The 20,065-nt window shown below is 39.9% G+C and overlaps 1 protein-coding gene across 2 annotated transcripts in view; it reads right to left on the bottom strand.

Annotated features, from left to right (window-relative positions):
• Positions 1-20,065, bottom strand: part of LOC126088596 (pro-resilin-like) — a 66,941-nt gene that overhangs the window by 32,851 nt on the left and 14,025 nt on the right. The window contains exon 1 of one of the 2 annotated variants that reach the window (XM_049906802.1): positions 4,407-4,431. The exons of the other annotated variant lie outside the window; for it this stretch is intronic. Coding sequence (XP_049762759.1) covers positions 4,407-4,412 — 6 coding nt within the window. The 5' untranslated portion in view covers positions 4,413-4,431. Of the gene's footprint in view, positions 1-4,406; positions 4,432-20,065 lie in introns of those variants that run through there. 2 annotated transcript variants of the gene reach the window in all.

Genomic DNA, 20,065 nt, shown 5'->3' with positions numbered 1-20,065 from the left:
GCCACTGTCATTGCTTCCATTTCCTATTCCAGTCGCGTATGGTTCGCGGGAAGAACGACTTCCATATTCCGGGTTGCTGCAACGGCCTTACGATCACTGATTCCCTGTTCTGCGCTTACAGAGTCGAAATGTTCGGGTCTGTCTGTTATCAGTAGGTCCAAGATGTTATCTCTTCGAGTCGGTTCTCTGTGAAATTGCTCGAGGTAATTTTCGGATAATGCACTCAGTGTAATGTCACTTGATGCTTTGTCCCTACCACCTGTCCTAAACTTCTGAGTGTCCCAGTCTTTGTTCTGCCACTAATGCTGCTGAGTCGGGAAGATGGTAAAGGGAGCCAATTATTAACCTAGCTCGGTTTTTTAGTATAACCTCCACCCATAATAATTCACAGGAACTATCCACTTCTATTTCACTACAGGATAAACTGTTACTATCAGCGACAAACACACCACCACCGGTTGGATGCAATCTATCCTTTCTAAACACCGTCTGTGCATTTGTAAAAATTTGTGCAGAATTTATCTCCGGGTTCACCCAGCTTTCCGTACCTACAACGATATCCGTTTCCGTGCTTTCTATCAGCGTTGTACGTTCCGGTACTTTACCAAACCAGGTTCGACAGTTTAGAATTACAATACCGATTGCTGCTTGGTCCCCGCATGTCCTGACTTTGCCCTGCACGCTTCGAGGCTGTTACCCTTTCTGTACTTGCCCGAATCCATAACACGTAATAAACCACCCAGTCGACGCCACACAACCCCTGCTACCCGTGTAGCCGCCTGCTGTGTGTAATGGACTCCTCACCTATCCAGCGGAACCCGAAACCCCACCATCCTATGGCACAAGTCGAGGAATCTGCAGCCCACACGGTGGCGGAACCGTCTCAGCCTCTGATTCAGACCCTCCACTCGGCTCTGTACCAAAGATACGCAGTCAGTCCTGTCGACAATTATCATTTTAGTATTAATATAGGGGTGGCAATCCTTAAAATATAACCGGTTTTCGTTAAGCCAGTATCTTTTCATTAAATTTCTATCACCAACTTTCTCCCCAGGGTATGAAGATATTTTGTTGGTCCTCACCTACACAGAAAGACATGATCATCACAAGAATAAAAATTTTTGTTTGTTTTTCCAGTACACTCTTTGGGATAGAACGGTAGAGAACTAGCCTGAAGGTCGTTCAGTGAACCTTCTGTCTGGCACTAAATTGTGAATTGCAGAGTAATAATGTAAATGTATATGTCAAAGGTACAGAACTTATTTGCCTAGGAAACGATAAACTAACACCATTCTATTAACAGGTACATCATTAGTTCACAGTTTCATTGTCAAATGTACTTCAGAAGATTACATGAAAGGGGGGGGGGGTTGTACCAAATAGCACACAACGGCAACCAGTGCATTACTTGCATTGTGTTGTTTGAGAACCGCATGACAACGTTTCCTGTTTATAAGGTGCTTGCAGTCTGAAATTAATAGGTTCCCTAGAGTTAAGAAGACAAATATTTTCAAGCCTTAGTCTTTTTAACCAGCGGTAGAATGTTCAATGTAATGAGAGGGACGCATGGATCAAAGAAAATTCGAAAAATGAGCTTCACTTAAGTGACTGGTTTACAACATTAGGAAGGGTATACGTTAGTAAAGTAATAGCAATCATTGGCGGATCATTTTCACTTCAAACTGAATGTTGTGTTTACAAAATCTTGAATTTACTTCTCTTAAAATTCAATTACTCATTTTGTGACCACTGAGGTTTTGACTTCTGGTAAATTACAGAACGAGAACGAGAAAAAATTTTCTGATGTTTTGTCTGTAAAGAAACAGAGTCTTACTGCAGTTGTCTGTTATCGACTTGAAACTAGCATGAGAAAATAAAGAGGAAATGCCGATATAGAGTGGAAGAATGCTATATCATTACAAACCCATATTGTAAGAGGTTATTTAATGTCTTTCTTCCTTTCTCTACTAGGCTATTAAAACACCATCAGTACTCTTTCCATCGTTATCAGTATTCAAGTAAGTCATAAAATATGTTGCAGCTCTATTAATTGAATTATTGTATATAAAAGGTGTTAACCAAACGTTGCTTTACATAAAAAGTAAGTTATAGAGTAATGGAAGACCATCGTTTAAGGTTTTATACAACTGAATGGTGCTTCCAACAATTTGTACATGATAATAAAATAGAAAAATTGAGGACTTAAGATTAATGTTTCATAAAAAATCCAACGGCACAAATTGGAATGTACTCAGTTTCACGGAAATTCTGCGGCAGCACTAAACACATATCTCTGTGCTTTACGGTAAAGGTAACTTTATACAGACTAACAGACTCAATCAACTACAAAATCTCTGTTAGTATATCAAATAATAACAGAGATTCTCACTTCGCAGTTGACTGAGTCTGTCAGTCTGTATAATGCTAAAACTCCACATATGCAATGCTATGGGATTTGCGTTAGCTTTGATTTTAGACTTCCGTGCAGAATCTTCTACGGACCACTATTCATTGTCTTCCAAAATAACTACACACTTACTATTATATATAGGATGTCCCAAAAACGAACCAAGGCTAGTAAGCAAGGGCTCTAGAGTCCAAACTTTAAGAGATATGAGCATTTGTTCGTCTTCGATCCTATAAAATATATCTCTTCTACTGTAGGCTCTTTGGTTTATCATATTTTGGGAGGAGGTAGTCTCGACCAAAACAAGAAAAAAAGCCCAGTAAACAAGTACACCAAAATGCATACCTTAAAAGCTGTGATCACTTGTTCAGTAGAAGACATGTGTTTCTCTGTAGCCTAGATGAACAAGAGCTCATACCTCCTAAGGTATGGATTTTAGAGCTTAGGTTTACTAGATAATTTTTTTTTTGACACTCTGTAGACGGGCTAGGCGGGAATACACACACTTACACACATTTACAGATACAGAGAGAGAAGGAGAGGGAGTGTTAACTGAATTACAGAAAGACTGGAGCTGTAATTATGATCAAAGCCATAATCTATTGATGAATCGATTGGGCAACACATTCTGGTGTGTCGGTGAAGTGCCTCAAGGCTTGACACAGTCACGATGAAAGATGTCATAAACCATCACAAGTTTTGTCCGTAAAATCTGCAAAATCCCTCTATTCGACCATATCACACCTACACATGCTCCGTTAGCATGTTTGCGGGCAGACAAGGTAAACAAATATCGCACCATAATCACGAAAGAATTTCTCACTTATCTAGTATCGTAGTTCCACCTGGAAGAAGCTGTCGTGCCATGCATGTCAAATTCAGTGGCCCATTCTATTTAACAATTTGCTGAAGCACTTTCTTCCGTCAAGCACTTAACTTTTGCGTAAAAAATAGGAGTTACTGTATTAATGTGTATCAAACTGCAAAGCAAATCCGTCTCCTGCCAGTTCTACTTCTTTATCTTTTGAGTTCTCCGTGAGTGACGTCACTTTCTTTCGTCCTTCTCTTCATTATTTCACTTTATCTCCATATTCCGCACCTTCTCTGACCTCTATTGCTGTCGGTGACCACAGTTTAAATCTTCCTGGCTGTAATCTGTCTTCGTTACTATCGTGAACTAACATAAATACTGCTTTTATATGTTATCATTCTCCCACGATTCACGTTAAACAGGGTGGAGAAAACAGTGTTAAAAGCTTGTAAAGGTAATGCGGGGAAATAATTGTTCAGAAAAAATTTCAATACATTCCGCAATATCCGATTTATTTAGCATTGAAGTTAGCAAAGTAGGTCTTCGCGCGCGCAAACGCAAGTAGACTGCCTGAGTCAGTGTTGTAAATGCGGAAATGTGAACTGTGGCGTCGAGCACCCTCTCTATAGATCTGATCTCTCCCTATGTGATTATCAAACCTTCGATCCCTTAAAAAAAGGCTTTGGAGGGGCTATGATTTCTGTCGGCTGAGGAAGTGCGTCAAGCAGGTACAGACTTCTTCACGCAGCAAGACACGGTATTTTACCTAACGGGTATCTTCGACCTGTTAAGTTGGTGGGATGATTGGCTGAGATCTCACGGCGATATTGCGCGATTGGCATACAGAATCTGGACTACTCGGTTCCCGCACGGAAACTTTTTGATCGTCGCTTATATTTATTTCTAAGTGTCTTAGTAACATAATGAGTAAGTGAATTATTTCCCCCTCTATTTATATTGGACTACAAATTACACAGGATTCAGAAGAATATGAAATTCCCTAGCATGTTTAGCCTACCGGTTAAGACGTAGTTCTGTATGTAGCCTTCAAAATATGAAAATGTAAACTGTGTGTGATCTGTATTAAAATTTTGGTCATTTGCCCTACGAATCCTCCTCAGGTCCTGACAGTGGGAGAAGCATATAACGATCAGTATATGTGCGACGGACTCTGCGCGGCTGTCTTACCTTCATGTTGCGTAGGAGACAGACGCTGCACTGCGAGTGAGCCCTCCAGTTCGCCGTCCGGTATTTATACGCAAGCTCCATGGACGCGCCGGCCTTCTCCAGGGGCTGGGACCAGCTGCTCCAGTTTGAGAGGAGTGTCGGAGTCTCCGCCGTTACGTCAGCACCCTGCCCGACCTTGTTAGCTAATCTGAAGCGCCCCTATGGGTCTGTCTCATTCTAAAAGCTACCTACGGCAGCATATTGCTTCTGACTGGAAAACTCGTGATTTCCACATCTCTCTTCCTCCCTGTCGTGTTTCGAATGTCCATCAGGCCTAATTTGACGTTTTATGCAGCAATCTTCCGAATACTTGTCTACATGACGTAAAAAAGGAAGACCAGTAAAAGCTATCATCTGCCACATTTGCACAATAGTTCTCTGTAAATGCGCAGAACTCTGCTTGTCATAGGAAAATGTAGAGGACGCTTCGCGTTGTGTGATGTAGAATTGAGTGCGCGGATAATGATGTGATTAAAAGTCGCGGAGATGAATGGGTTCCAAAGGAATTCCACTGTTAAGCGCTGAGAAGAGAGTATAAGGGGAACGAGCCGTATGGACTCTATGGAAGAAATAATGGGTGTCGGTGCGGAAGAAAAAGGGATCCAACATTACAGTCAAAGTTTCAAAAAAATGGTTCAAATGGCTCTGAACACTATGGGACTTAACGTCTGAGGTCATCAGTCCCCTAGAACTTAGAACTACTTAAATCTAACTAACCTAAGGACATTACAGACATCCATGCCCGAGGCAGGATTCTAACCTGCGACCGTAGTGGTTGTGCGGTTCCAGACTGAAGCGCTTAGAACCACTCGGCCACTCCGGCCGGCCAGAGTTTCAAAATTACACTCAGAGTTTGACCGACTTTAGAAAATAAGATTTAAACGGAAACAACATTCCTTCGAAATTATTAAAAACCAAGACAGGGAGTTTGGCAGCGTCGCAATATCATCTCTTATTTTCGCTGACCTAGAAATCAATTTAAAGTGCAGCTATCATCACTGCACTGACAATGCAATGCAATGCAATAAAAAATGCATTCATTATGTCCTGGATTACATCACGGTCGTGGGGCACAATCATTCCCATGGAAATGAACATGATGAATTATCAAAATTGTTAGGGTAAGTGGCAAGTAAACGACTATTCAATGGGCGTATAAAGCCTGAGACTTGCGACATACCGTCAATTTTTTAGGAAAACACATCGATAAAGAAAACCGAGAACTTCCAGACCAAGAACAAAGCACTCGCGTTGAAAACGCTTCCAGACAGGGAAACCTTTCAATTTGTACACGGAAGAAGCACTCACAGGAATACAAGAAATATTCAGGAGTGGGATTAAAAGTCAGTGCTAGTTTACTAGTATCGAACATGGACCTTAATTTGCCGAAAATGTTTCTTAAAGCTTGCATGCGAAGCAAAGGATAGTGTCGAAGTAGTTCATGGCCTAAGTATTGCCGCTTATAATTTGGTATAAGCCACAAATTTATTTTTATCGCTTAGGTGACAAATGTTACGGGGCACCTCCTAATATTACGTCAGATCTTCTTTTTAGCGACGTAGTGCAGCAGCTCGGCCTGGCATGGAGTCAACTAGTCGTTGGTAGTTCCCTCCAGAAATACTGAACCATGCTGCCTCTAAAGCAGTCCTTAACTGCGAAAGTGTTGCCAGTTCATGATCTTGTACACAGACTGACCTCTCGATTATATGCCATTAATTTTCTATGGGATTCATGTCGGGGGATCTGGAAGGCCAAATCATTCCTTCGAATTGTCTAGAATGTTCGTCAAACAAGTCGCGAACAACTGTCGCCATGTCACATTGTGCATCTTAGTCCATAAAAATTCCATCGCTGTTTGGGAACACGAATTTCATGAATGGCTGCAAATAGTCTCCAAGTAACTGAAAATAACCAGTTCCACTCATCTGTCGGTTCAATTTGACTGGAGGAGCCAGACCATTCCATGTAAACTCAGCGAATACCATCAAGGAGCTTGCACAGCGCCATGTTGACAACTTCAGACCACGGCTCCATGGGTTCTGCATCACACTCGAACCCTCCTATCAGCTTTTACCAACTGTAATTTGGACTCATCTGACCGGGTACCAGGTTTAAAGTGTTCTAGGGTCCCACCTATACGCTCACGATCCCAGGACAGGCGCTGCAGGCGATGTCGTGCTCTTAGGAAAGGCACTCGCATTAATCGTCTGCTGTCATAGCCCATAACGTCATATTTCACCACACTGTCCTAACAGATACATTTTTCGTACATCCCACATTGATTTCTGTGGTTTTTCACGCACTGTTGCTTGTCTGCTAGCACTGGCAACTCTACGAAAACGCCGCTACTTTGGCTCGTTAAGTAAAGGTCGTCGGCCACTGCATTGTTCCTGATGAGGTAATGCATGAAATTTGGTACTCTCGACCGTCCTTGACACTGTGGATCACGGAATATTGAATTCCCTAACGATTTCCGAAGTGAAATGCCCTACTCGTCTAGCTCCAACTAGTATTCGCGTTCAAAGTCTGTTAATTCCCGTCGTGCGGTCATAATCACGTCCGAAGCCTTTTCACGTGATCCACGTGAACGACAGCTCTGTTTTTCTTTCTTCTCTATTGTTATTTCGGTTTCAGACAACGAGAGTGGGTTGGCAGCAGACAAAACCGCTCTTCAGCCAAAGGTTACAGAAAGTGTATTTAAGAAAGGATGAAACGTGTAGAGATGATTTTCTAAAACATACATAGGTGCACGATACTGATGATTTTTACACAAAAAAGTGACAATAAATGAGGATCAGTAAAATACACGTAAATGAAAGTACCAGGTGTACCGGTATGAAATGAGCGTTTTTTTTTTTTTTTTGTAAAAATGAAACACTAATTTTGAATTGAAAAGTAAAAACATTATATTCAAAGTACTGACCATTGCTTTATATACATTTTGACCACCTTTCTGGCAATTTGTGGACAGCACGCCAATAGAAATGTTCGTCTTTTGAAGCAAACCAGACACCCAATTTTCGACTTCTTCGTAAGAATCGAAGTGTTCCTCAGCCAATGCGTGTCCGATTGATGAAAACAAATGGTAGTCGGTAGGGGACAAGTCTGGTGAATACGGCGAGTGGAGTAGCAGCTCCCAGACAAGTGTGTTGATTGTATCCTGAATCAGTTTTGCTTTGTGTGCAGATGCAATGTCGTGTAAAAATATTACTTTGCCATGTCTTCTGGCCCATTCTGGTCTTTTTTCGATCAATGCATAGTTCAAATTGATCATTTGTTGTCTGTAGCGATTAGTATTCACAGTTTCACCGGGTTTTAGAAGCTCATGATACACCACACATTTCTGATCCCACCAAACACAGAGCATTGTCTTCGTGCCGAATCGATCTGGTTTTGCAGTTGATGTTGATGGTTATCCCGGATTAACCCATGATTTTTCCCGTTTAGGATTCTTTAAATATATCCGTTTTTCATCGCTAGTAACAATTCGATGCAAAATTGATTTTCTTTCATGTCTTTGAAGCAAAATTTGACAAATCGTTTTTCGGTTTTCCATCTGTCTTTCGTTTAATTCATGTGGCACACATTTTCCACACTTTTGGATCTTTCCCATAGCTTCCAAACGGGCAGAAATTGTTTGTGGTGCAACATTTAGCATTGCTGCCATTTGCTTCTGACTCAAATCCAATATTGCTTGCAATTCGGCGTCTTCGAACTTTTTTGGTGGTCTTCCATATTCTTCATTTCTTACATCAAAATCATTATTTCTGAACCATTGAAACCATCTTTTGCATGTTGCTTCTGATAGAGCATGATCACCATATGCCTCGACAAGCATTCGATACGACTCTGCAGCACTTTTTTTGAAATGAAAACAAAAAATAAATCTTTCCGCAAATCATCACCTTCTGGTACAAAATTTGACATTGTTAACACGATGAAAACATATGATGTTGTTTGTTCCATGACTTGATGTATACTAAATATCTTTGACAGATGTCATACCAACCAAACAAAAAAATTGAGGCTCGTTCACATCAAATGTTCCCTATCGACACATTTGTATCTTAACGCTCATTTCATACCGGTACACCTGGTACTGATGGATATCAAAACTTGTACGAAGATTTTATAACACAGCTAAAATACAGTCTCTCTTGAACGTGAATGATGCCACGTTGTAACGACGACCTTAGGTACGCAATACTGCCGCCATTTGTATCTATGCATATCGCTATCCCATTGTTTCTGTCACTTCAGTGTATATTGAAAGAATACGGTAACATGGAATGGCCGTTCTGTGTTTCGATGTAGACAAGAAACTCAAAGCCACCTAGTTAGGAATTCGACCTCATGCAAGAACGTTTGGGCAGGACACAGTTTCAAGGATACTTAAGACCTGGAACTGCGTCCTTCTTTTGGCCACTAACCCACTATATGTAAACGAAAACTTTATGCAGGACCTTGGATCACTAGTACACTTGTTTCCCATTTTAGAGGACTGTTTCATCATCCAGACCTCGAGAAGGGCTGTTACTATTTTGCAGGTGGTGGACTGATACGATATTCAGCGAAACAATACAATAACTCTTCTTAGAAAACTACTTAATTTTCAAACCCACTATTGAAACATATACATATATATATATATATATATATATATATATATATATATATATATATATATTACATATTTGGAGGACGTCGATACTGGAAGTGGTATCAGTGAGCATGACTCAGTTTTAGCAACTATGATCACTGAAGTTCAAAAGACAACTTAAACAAGTAGATATAAGTTTTCAATAGATAAAGTTTACAGCCAACCGGTTGCATAAGTTTATTGGAAAAGCGTTAATCAAGTTCGATGCCAACAAGGACACCTTCTTCAGAAGGAATTCACCTATAATATTCACACCTACAATTTTTTCCTTTGTTGGTAATGAAGTCCCCCAAGACCCATGTAGATTAAACGTATCATAAAATAAACATCAAAAAGACTTTAAAAATTGACAATAGGGAAAAGGAGAACGTGGAATAAGACTGGTACTTACATAAACTACACGACTTTAAAACTGTAAATATACATGAAGAGCTAACAGCTGGACTCAAAGAGCAGAAAATATGGAACAAGAAGCCTCCATGCGAACAACAAAAACTGATGCCGCACGTACAGGTTGTTAAAGTTGCAGATTAAACAACATTGCACCCATATTTTTAACTGAAGACGATGAATCCTGTATGATATTTTACCTAAGTAAGGTAGCGAAATACATTTTCCTTTATCAGTATCCTCATTCGTAAGGTTACCTAGAGTATTGATTCTCTTATTTATTTTTGCCTTGAAAACTTTTTCCACTGATGAAGGTTCATTACCATTATTAAAGGCCACAGTTTTAATTAAATTAATTAATTTCATTAGTTTAAACGATGATGGTGATGTGACTATAGCATGATGAATAGCTGAATGAAAGAAATCTTTCTTATGGGACTGAGGATGCGTTGAATCCGAAGGCACGATCTGATCAGCATTTACTTTCTCATCTACAGAACGAAATTTATGTATTTCAGTTCTCGTTTTTCATTTCGAAACTCTCAAGTGAAAGTAATTTTCTCATGAAGATAATTAAATATATCAAAGAGTTTGTTAACCCCTTCATTACTTCCATTGATCGTAATAAAAATATAATCTACATACCAAGTGTACGATTGAATGCCTAGTCTTGTAGCAGCAAATTTTTCTTCCACTGAATTTGTAAAACTGTCTGCTAGCAAGTCCGCCAACGGAATATCAATTGCAAGCACATCTGGTTGCTGAAATAGTTTTTGCTTAAATTCAGAATAGTTGTATGTAGCAACCACTTTCAGTAAGTGTACAAGATCCGTAATTTATTCCTTTGTTATATCTTTCTTTAGACACACAGGTTTTGCTTCACGATTTCTACAGTTGTTTGGACTGGTACATTAGTGTACAAATTAATAATATCGAACAATATTAATTTTGTGTCTTGGTTACATTTCAAATTTTTTATTTTCTTTGTTTTATGTCAAGTGTCAAATAAGACACAAATAAAATTTACAAAAGAGAAGGTTTAAGAAAATGTATGTAATGCCTAATGTTACAGATCCAAATATAGTAGTAAACCTCACTGTAGATCTTAAGACTGCTCTCTATAGTACAAAAATAAAAAAAAATCATAGCAGATTAGAATAGCCAATGATATCTCTAACATTTTCAGTAGAAATGACTCTAACGGTCAGTCTCCACAAAATGAAGATCTAAGAATAATAAAAAATATTGGTTCTAAACGAAAGCAAAATGAAACCTTTGAAATAAAATCTGGCAAAGGTAAACTATAATTATTGACAGTAAAAATGAATATGTTTCTAAAACTATAGAACATTCTGAGGAAAATAATCTTTCCAAACTGGAAGAGAATCCCACTTCCACCTCACAAATAGAAGCCAAATATCTGTTAAAACCTTTTCAGAAGAAACACTTCAGTAACATGAACCCATACTTTCCTACGCTATGTTCTTAGTTCAAGGTCCATGAAAGTTATCACGCGATTGGTCCGATTGTCAACAAGATTAGCAGTGGTTACTATGAATTAGCTAGGATTCTTCAAGGAAAGATTTAAAAAATCATATGTCTTCCAAAATAATTGTTTAGCACAAAATAGTCATATCTTGTTGAATAAAACTAAAAACTTGAAATCTGGCCGAGAGACAAAATTAATATCATTCCTTATTACTGATTTGTACATTAATGTACCAGTTGTAACAACTACAGAAATCGTGGAGGCAAGCCTGTGTGCCTTCAAGAAAGATATAACAAAGCATCATATCACGAAACTTATAGATTCACTAGAAGAAAAATTTGCTGCTACAGGAGTAGGCATTCAATCGTATACCTGGTACGTAAATTATATTTTTATTACGAACAATGGAATTAATGAAGGGGTTAACAAACTCTTTGCTATGTTTAATTATCTTCATGAAAAATTACTTTCACTTGCGATTTACAAAATACAAAACGAGAGCTGAATTACTTGTACCTAAATTTGTCTTTATAGATGATAAAATAAATACTGATCAGATTGTGCCTTCGGATACAACTCATCCTCAGTGCCATAAGGCAGCTCTCTTTCATTCATCTATTCGTCGTGCTGTAGTCACACCACTATCATCGTTTAAACAAAAGAAATAAATTAATTTAGTTAAAACTTTGGCCTTTAACAATGGAGATGAACCCTCGTTAGCGGGAAAAATTTTCAAAGTGAAAACAAATGAGAGAATGTATACTCTAGGTAATGTTACGAATGAGGATACTGATAATGAAAAATGTATTTCGCTACCTTACTTAGGTAACATATCATACACGATTCAGTGTCTGTTAGTTAAAAATATGGCTGCAAGGTTGTTTTCTATATTAATAACAGTTTACAAAAAATTTAATCCGTAATTTAGACACAACAAATGACCCTTTACGTACCTCAAGATATTACAGACTAACTTGCGATAGCTGCCAGGTGTTTTATATGGGACAAACCGGTAGGGCTTTTAGCATAAAAGGAATACTTTCAAGGAAGAATGGTGCTTATGTTCATAATTGTGCTTTTGCTAAACATTTATTAATATCGGGACACAATCCAAAAACAGTAGACAAAATACCAATTCTACTTAGAGAAAAGAAAGAGTGTAAACTTGAGGTCTTAAAAGAAATCGAGATCTGTAGACTTACGGTCGGTAATGTTGATCTGATCCTAAACGAACAGCTACAGTTACAAACCAAAAGTTTCTTTAATATAGTTGAGTGTTTATCACGCTACTCACGACGAGTAAGTGGCACACCCAACACCTTGTTTACCTGCCATCGTAACTAGTTCTAGTTGCAAAACGTTCAGTCTAATGTCTGCTAATTAACAAACTGTACTTGCTGCAACCATTTTTACTGTTACCATGGAGGGCTTTATTCCACATTTTATACTGTTGGACTTTAGCTCCGTAAGCCAAAATGTATATATACTTTTTTAAAGTCACGTAAGTACCAGCTTTATTTCACGTTCTCCTTTTCAGTGTGTTCAAGTAATAAGTATTCTAATCGTTTATTTTATAATATGTTCAGATATTATAGATGATTTCCCCTCATCTACTAACATTTCAACAGAAAGGCCACAATAGACTGAAATTACTAAAACTGCTAACAGCCGACACGGGGATTTGCACCTAACAGATGTCCTATCGTCCCTTCCATTCTTCTTGTTAGTGTTTTCCACATATTCCTTACCTCTCCGATGCTGCGCAGAACCTCCCCATTGCTTCTGGTGCTACAGATGCTTTGCGTCTCTTCTGCTCCGTTTTTCCCACAGTCAGTGTTTCACTACCGTACAATGCGGTGCTCCAAACGTACAGTCTCAGAAATTTCTTCCTCAAATTAAGGCCTATATTTGATACTATTAGACTTCTCTTGCCTAGGAATGCCCTTTTTTGCCAGTGCTATTCTGCTTTTGATGTACTCCTTCCTCCGTCCGTCATTGGTTATTTTGCCGTCCAGGTAGGAGAATTCCTTAACTTCATCTACTTCGTGACCATCAACCCTGATGTTAAATTTCTCGCTGTTCTCATTCCTATTACTTCTCATTACCTTCGTCTTTCTTCGATTTACTCTCAGTTCATATTCTGTACTCATTCGACTGTTCATTCCAATCAGCAGGTCACGCAATTCTTTTTCACTTTCACTCAGTATAGCAATGTCATCAGCGAATCTTATCATTGATATCCTTTCACCTTGAATTCCAATTCCACACATTTACCTTCCTTTTATTTCCATCATCACTTCGTCGATATCCAGATTAGGCAGTAGTGGGAAAGGACTACATCTCTGTCTTACACCTTTTTATTCCGCACACTTCGTTCTTGGTTGTCCACTCTAATTGTTCCCACTTGGCGCGGTGTAAATAATGCATATTATTCGTCTTCCCCTATAGCTGACCCCTAATTATGTCAGGATTTCGAACATCTTGCAACAATTTGCATTGTCGAACGCTTTTTCCAGGTCGACAAATCCTATGAACGTGGTTTTTTGTTTTCTTTTCCATTCATCTGTATGTTATTCTTGTAAGTAATTCGATGAATGAGCAGTTAAGCTGATTGTGCGATAATTCTCGCACTTTTCAGCCCTTGCACTCTTCGGGACTGTGTGGATGATATTTTTCCGAAAGTCAGATGCTATGTCGCCAGGCTCATACAGTCTACAGAACAACGGGAGTAGTCATTATGTTGCCATTCCCCTCCAATGATTTTAGAAATTCTGATGGAATGTTATCTGTCCCATCTGCCTTATTTGGTCTTCAGTCCCCCATTGCTCTCTTAAATTCTGATTCGAGCACTGGATCCCCTATCTCCCCTAGATCGACCCCTCTTTCTTCTTATTTCACACCAGACCAAATTGTCCCCTCACAGAGTAATTCAAAGTACTCTTTCCACCTGTCCACTCTCTTCTCAGCATTTAGCAATGGAATTCCTGTTGTACTCTTAATGTTACAACCCTTGTTCTTAATTTCAGCGAATGAGTTTCCTATATGATGAGTCAGTCCTTCCAACAATCATTTCTTTTTCGATTTCTTCAAATTTTTCCTTCAGCCATTTCGTCTTAGCTTCCCCGCACTTCCTTTTTATTTCATTCCTCAACGACCTGTACTTCTGTATTCCTGAATTTCACTGAACGTTTTTGTACTTCCGTCTTTCATCGATCAGTTGAAGTATTTCTCCTGTTACCCATAGTTTCTTCGCAGTAACCTTCTTTGTACTCATGTTTTTGATTCCAGCTTCTGTGATTGCCCATTTTAGAGATATCAGTTCCTCTTAAATATACTTGTTACTCCGAGCTATTACTTGGTACTGTACCTACAGCGTTAGAGAAATTCAAGTGTATCTCGTCATTCGTTAGTGCTTCTGGCCGGCCGAGGTGGCCGAGCAGTTCTAGGCGCTACAATCCGGAACCGAGCGACCGCGTGTGTGATGTCCTTAGGTTAGTTAGATTTAAGTAGTTCTAAGTTCACTGGCTCAGAGTCATTTGAACCATTTGTTAGTACTTCTGTATTACACTTCTTAGCGTATTTTTTCTTCCTAACTAATCTCTTAAACTTCAGCCTACTCTTCATCACTTCTACGTTGTGATCTGAGTCTATATCTGCTTCTGGGTACGCCTTACAAGTCAGTATCTCATTTCGGAATCTCTGGCGGACCATGATGTAATATAATTGAAATCTTCTCGTATCACTCGGCGTTTTCCAAGTATACCTCCTCCTCTTGTGATTTTTGAACAGTGTATTGTCTACTAGTAGCTGAAATTTATTACAGAACTCAGTCTTTTTCCTCTCTCATTCCTTTTCCCAAACCTATATTACACTGTAACCTTTTCTTCTACTCTTTCCCCTACAACTGCATTCCAGTCTCCCATGACTATCTTTACGTAGTGTATTACCCTTTAAATATCCTCATACACTTCATCTGTCTCTTCATCTTAATCTTGATACGTCGGCATGTGTACCTCAACTATCGCTGTCTGTGCTGGTTTGTTGTCGATTCTGATGGGAACAACTCTATCACTGAACTGTTCACAGTAACACACACTCTGCTCTATCTTCCTATTCATAACGAATCCTACTCCCTTTATAACATCTTCTGCTGCTGTTGATATTACCTTATACTCATCTGACCAGAAATCTTTATGTTATTTCCATTACACTTCACTGAACCCTACTACACCTATACTGAGTCTCTGCATTTCCCTTTTCAGATTTTCTAGCTTCCCTACTACGTTCAAGTTTCTGACATTCGATGCCCCGAATCGTAGAACGTTATCCTTTCGTTGGTTTCTTTTTCTCATGGTCACCTCCACCTTGGCACTACTCCCCTCCCGGATATCTGAATGGGAAACTATTCCGGAATCTTTTGCCAATGGAGAGATGATCATGACACCTTTTCAGTTAAAAGCCGCACGTTATGTGTCTTTAATGCGTAATTTCCATGGCCTTCTGCATCCTCATGCCGTTGATCACTGCCGATTCTCCCACCTTTAGGGCGAGTTCCCCATCCCTAGGACAAGAGTGCCCAAAACCTCTGTCCGCTCCTCCGCCCTCTCTGACAAGACTGTTGGCAGAATGACTGTGAATTCTTACGCTAGTAGTCGTCGGTCAGTAATGATATTAATCAAAATTTAAGCAGTGGTGGATTTTTCATCCAGGAACGAAGATGTTTTTATTACTTATCAAAGGTTCTAGACCTAGATCAGGGCGCTTTTTGACTACCAGGGATATTTGTAATACAAGGCTATCAGTAAATTACTTTGACTTCGCCCTTCCTCTCAGAGTTATTTCAATTTCATTTTTGGAGGCCGTTTTATGCAGAATGCTGGGTCAATATTGGATTTTTGGGGAGAGGGTTATCTATTTCAAGTTTCGTCTTGTTGAGAAGTTTGCCTTGTGTTCCGGTCATAGTTCTTTGGATGTTTGCCGTGTTATTGTGCCCCTTTGGGAAATTTGAGGTCAACCACTTAGGTTCAGACGAGACTCATTAATTGTTGCAGGTTTTTCGTCATTTCTCAGAGGTCTAAACTGATAAACTTTGCATAGTGAATATGATTCAGTATAAGATCATCCTTATTGAAGAAGTGTCAGACAGGCTCAGTATAATTACCCCCAAAAAAGAAGAGCTTACGATCCTTGATTATGGTGTGGAGTTCTCAGACCCTCTATAGCGCCCTATGCATCGTTCGTATGTCTAGTACCTAAAGCCAAGAGTGGGGAGTTCCGTCCAGTGGCTGACGACAAATTAGTTAACCAAAAGGTTGTTGGAAATTCTGTACTTTTGTCTCATTTAAACATTTGTTTTATGTGGTTCGCTGGGGCCGAGTTCTGTACAGTTCTTATGAGTTCAACAGGGTTCCTTTTGGCATGAACACTGGTGCGAGTGTTTTGCCACACCTTTTAGACTGTGTCATGGGGGATCTGACATTTAAATGTGTATATAACTACCTCAACGATTTGAAGGTTTATAGTGCCACCTTCGCTGATCATTTTAAAGACCTGGAGGCGTTTTCTGGAGCGTTTTAGGGAGGCAGGATCCAGAGTTACGTTTGGCATGTCCACAGATATCAGCTTTAGCCCATTTAGTTTCTGCCGAGGGTATCAGGATCTATCAAGATCGCACTTGGTACTTGGATAGATTCCCTACATCCAGAAATAAGAAGGCTGTTGCTAGATTTATTGGTGTGGCAAGTTTTATCGTAAGTTTGTTCCAAATTTTACTTTGTCATCTCGGCCCCTTAATGACCACTGTAAGAATAGAGTTGATTTCCACTGGGACGAGAGTCATCAAATATCGTTGGATACTGTTACAGAGGCCCTTAGTAATCCCCCCCATTTTGTCTACTCCCGATATTCAGCGCCTGTTTGTTGTCCAAATGCATACTTCCACTTGTTTCACAGTGACTGTTCTTCTGCAGAAGAACGCTGAGCGATATCCCATAGGTTACGCTTTCAGGAAGATGTAACCCCCTGAAATTTATTGTTCCGTTTGTGAATGGGAAGAATTGCTAGTTGTCTTTACCCTTGAGAAATTTGCGTTTTTTCTTCCGCACTGCGAATTTTTTCTAGAAACAGGTAACTAGGCCCTGAGTTACTTCTGACATGTCCCCTGAATACTGGGCGAATAGTGCGCTGGGCAGATTTCCACCCTTCGTTTTAAGGTCAGGCATATTAGGGGCCCTGATAATCAGGTGGCGAATGCCTTAAGCCTTATGTTCGAAGCCGAGGTCCTGGGTCACCAGCAGCGTGGTGGCAAGGGGGGTGGGGGGTTTCTTCTGTGGACTGGACAGCATGGTTTTTGACAGAGGTCCCTGAACTCTTTACTAATCTGAAGGGGAAGCAAGTTCTTGACCCTAGAACTGCCGGGATTAAACAGAGGTTATTCCAAGGGAACAGGTCTTTGTGTATAGCCTGCACAATGCCCTACTTTGTTATAGGCAACATGACGAGCGTGAACCTAAAATTTGTGTGCCCATGGAAACTGTCGATCCCGTATTCCTGTTGCTTTCACGATACCGTGGTGGGTGGCCACTTCGGTTTTCATGTAACATTTGCTAAGGCAAATGAACTTGTTACTTGGACCACCATTCATAAGGATATTGCGATATGTGTGGCGGGTGTGAAAGCTGCAAAAGGACTAAGCCCAATTCTAACTCACGAAAGAGGCTTTTGCAGTCGATCAGGGAGGATTGTCCTACGGAGATACTTTCTATTGATTATACTTCCTGGAGGTTTTGGATGCCTCTTCCCACATCTGCTGGTTGATTCCCAGCTGCGGGGCTATACCTCCTTCAACCATTCACCATTTTCTAAATATTTCTTCTACCTTCGCACCACCTACGACTTCTGCTTTCACTTCCAAACTCCATCCTATCCGCAACCATCATTTGCGGAGTGAGTAAATCATAATCTGAAGGCAGCACTGATCTTAAAGGAAGTGTGATCTTTCGATTTACCGGCTCAATTTCACGTGCGAGACGTTCCACCATTAGTCTCTTAAAGCCTTCCAAGACTCTCTTATATTTGGTTATCAGGTTAATTCCCCTTATGTTAACTTACGGTCTATTAATGATCTTCTTCCAGAGCAAGTTAGTCCAGAAATTATTCGTCGGATTTGGAGGAAGGGGAGACCAGTATCAAGCACGACCATCATATGTTTGAAAGGTCATAAGGACCTAAAAGGTAAAGCAAGGGGTCGAATTTTGTGGGCAGCCCCACGGTTGCCCTAAAAGGGAGGGGGAGGAGCAGGCTACACTAGTAAATTGGCTCTGCGGCTCTTTGCCGCCGTGAGATCGAGCAGAAACATAGTCCTGGTAAGCTTCTTTTACAGAATATCTGCACAAGCAAGTTGTTGTGGGTTTACGTCAAGTCAACTTAATTAGTTCTATCAGAAAAAGGGGGCACTGTGCGGCCCGTCACTTTCCTAGTTTGGTGGGGGAGGCTGAGCCATGTCGGTCCGTTTCCTTTTCCAAATTGCCCATTCCTTTCGCATTAGCCGCGATATGGTCTACACTATTTATGTAGGGGTGCTGAGGTGATCACGTTTCCCTGATTGACACCAGACTGCGTCTCAGTGTGCCGACCACAACCTGTCAACACAACGACTATCGTGTCCTTCACCCGAAATATATGAATCTATGTAATTGCCATTACTATCAATTATTGTCAACGTCCACTTGGCTCCATGAACCGGTCGCCCTGATAATGGACAGTCAACAACATCGCAACCTGTAGCTGGATGCCTTATCTCAACCTCCATCGTGACGAACTGTCACTGCGTGTTCATATTGCGTACAGATGGTGGCTAGTAAAGTTGTTAGGTTCACGCAGACAGCTGACGTTTAATTTTCTTAACCATAAAAGTTCGTTACACCAATTAATACTTAATTTCTTTTCATTCATATTACTAATACTGCATTTTACACACCAATTCCTTTCCTTTGTAGATTACTGACAATAAATAACTACTGGAAAAATTTCTTTCTTTACAGTATGCTGTCATTCATGTCAGGATAACTGCAACGTAAAAATTATTGAAAATATACGAGTGACAGATTATGTGGAGCATTCAAAAGAAATTTCACTGTGAGATTTTCAGATTAAAAATTACTTTCATAACCCAGTGACTTTTTCTTTTAAAAAATGGAGATTCTGTGCTTCATAAAATTACGTGAAGGTTGGGGAACGCGGAAATACAGTCTCATATTGCACACAGTGGCTTGGAATATGCCTTCAGTTGGTTTGATTAAAAGGAGTGATATCTAACTTTCCACAAAGAACTTTAAAGCCATTTGACAGCTGCAGCAAAATGTCTAGGAAAACATAAATGTTTTAATGAATTTTACAAACAGCAACATAATTTCGAAATTAAGCCCTTGGTTGAGGTAAAAATTTGTAGTATTATCGGAGTTAGACAAATACTTTCAGTATTCGTTCGTTTTTACTGGTTCTCAACAATCGTTTTATACTTTTAGATCACACTGCATAAAGCAGCGCACTAAAATATCTGTATTTATTCAACCCATTCATTTCACATCACCAGGTAGGGGCCTAGGTACAAAGGAATTTATACGATCGTCACTTTCAGTTTATTAAATCTTCAGGATTACGCTTCGCGTTTTATTCTTAACTTCAGCATTCTTGTTAGCACTACCTTGGCAGTTGTTTCTGTTCAGAATAGTCAGAATTTTATTAACATCTCTACTCATTGCAACACAGAACTAGTTGTAAATATACACTGATCAGCCAGAAAATTATGACCGTTGACCTGCTATCGATATAAACAAGTCCAGACAGTAGCAGCGTCAGTTGGCTAGGAACGACTGCTAGTCAGACACGAACGATTTATGTAGTATCAGTGAGCGTGCTCTTCGTGTATAGAGTGGGAAAATATCGCTATCAGTCTGAGTGTGACTGAGGGCAGAAATTTGTGCTAAGGTCTTATGGGACCAAACTGCTGAGATCATCGGCCCCTAAGCTTACGCACCACTTAATCTAACTTAAACTAACTTACGCTGAGGACGACACACA

The sequence above is a fragment of the Schistocerca cancellata genome, chromosome 6 (assembly GCF_023864275.1).
Source record: "Schistocerca cancellata isolate TAMUIC-IGC-003103 chromosome 6, iqSchCanc2.1, whole genome shotgun sequence".
In the NCBI taxonomy this organism is placed as follows: domain Eukaryota; kingdom Metazoa; phylum Arthropoda; class Insecta; order Orthoptera; family Acrididae; genus Schistocerca; species Schistocerca cancellata.
Note: the sequence above shows the minus strand (reverse complement) of the source record. Positions and strands in the feature narration are given on the sequence as shown.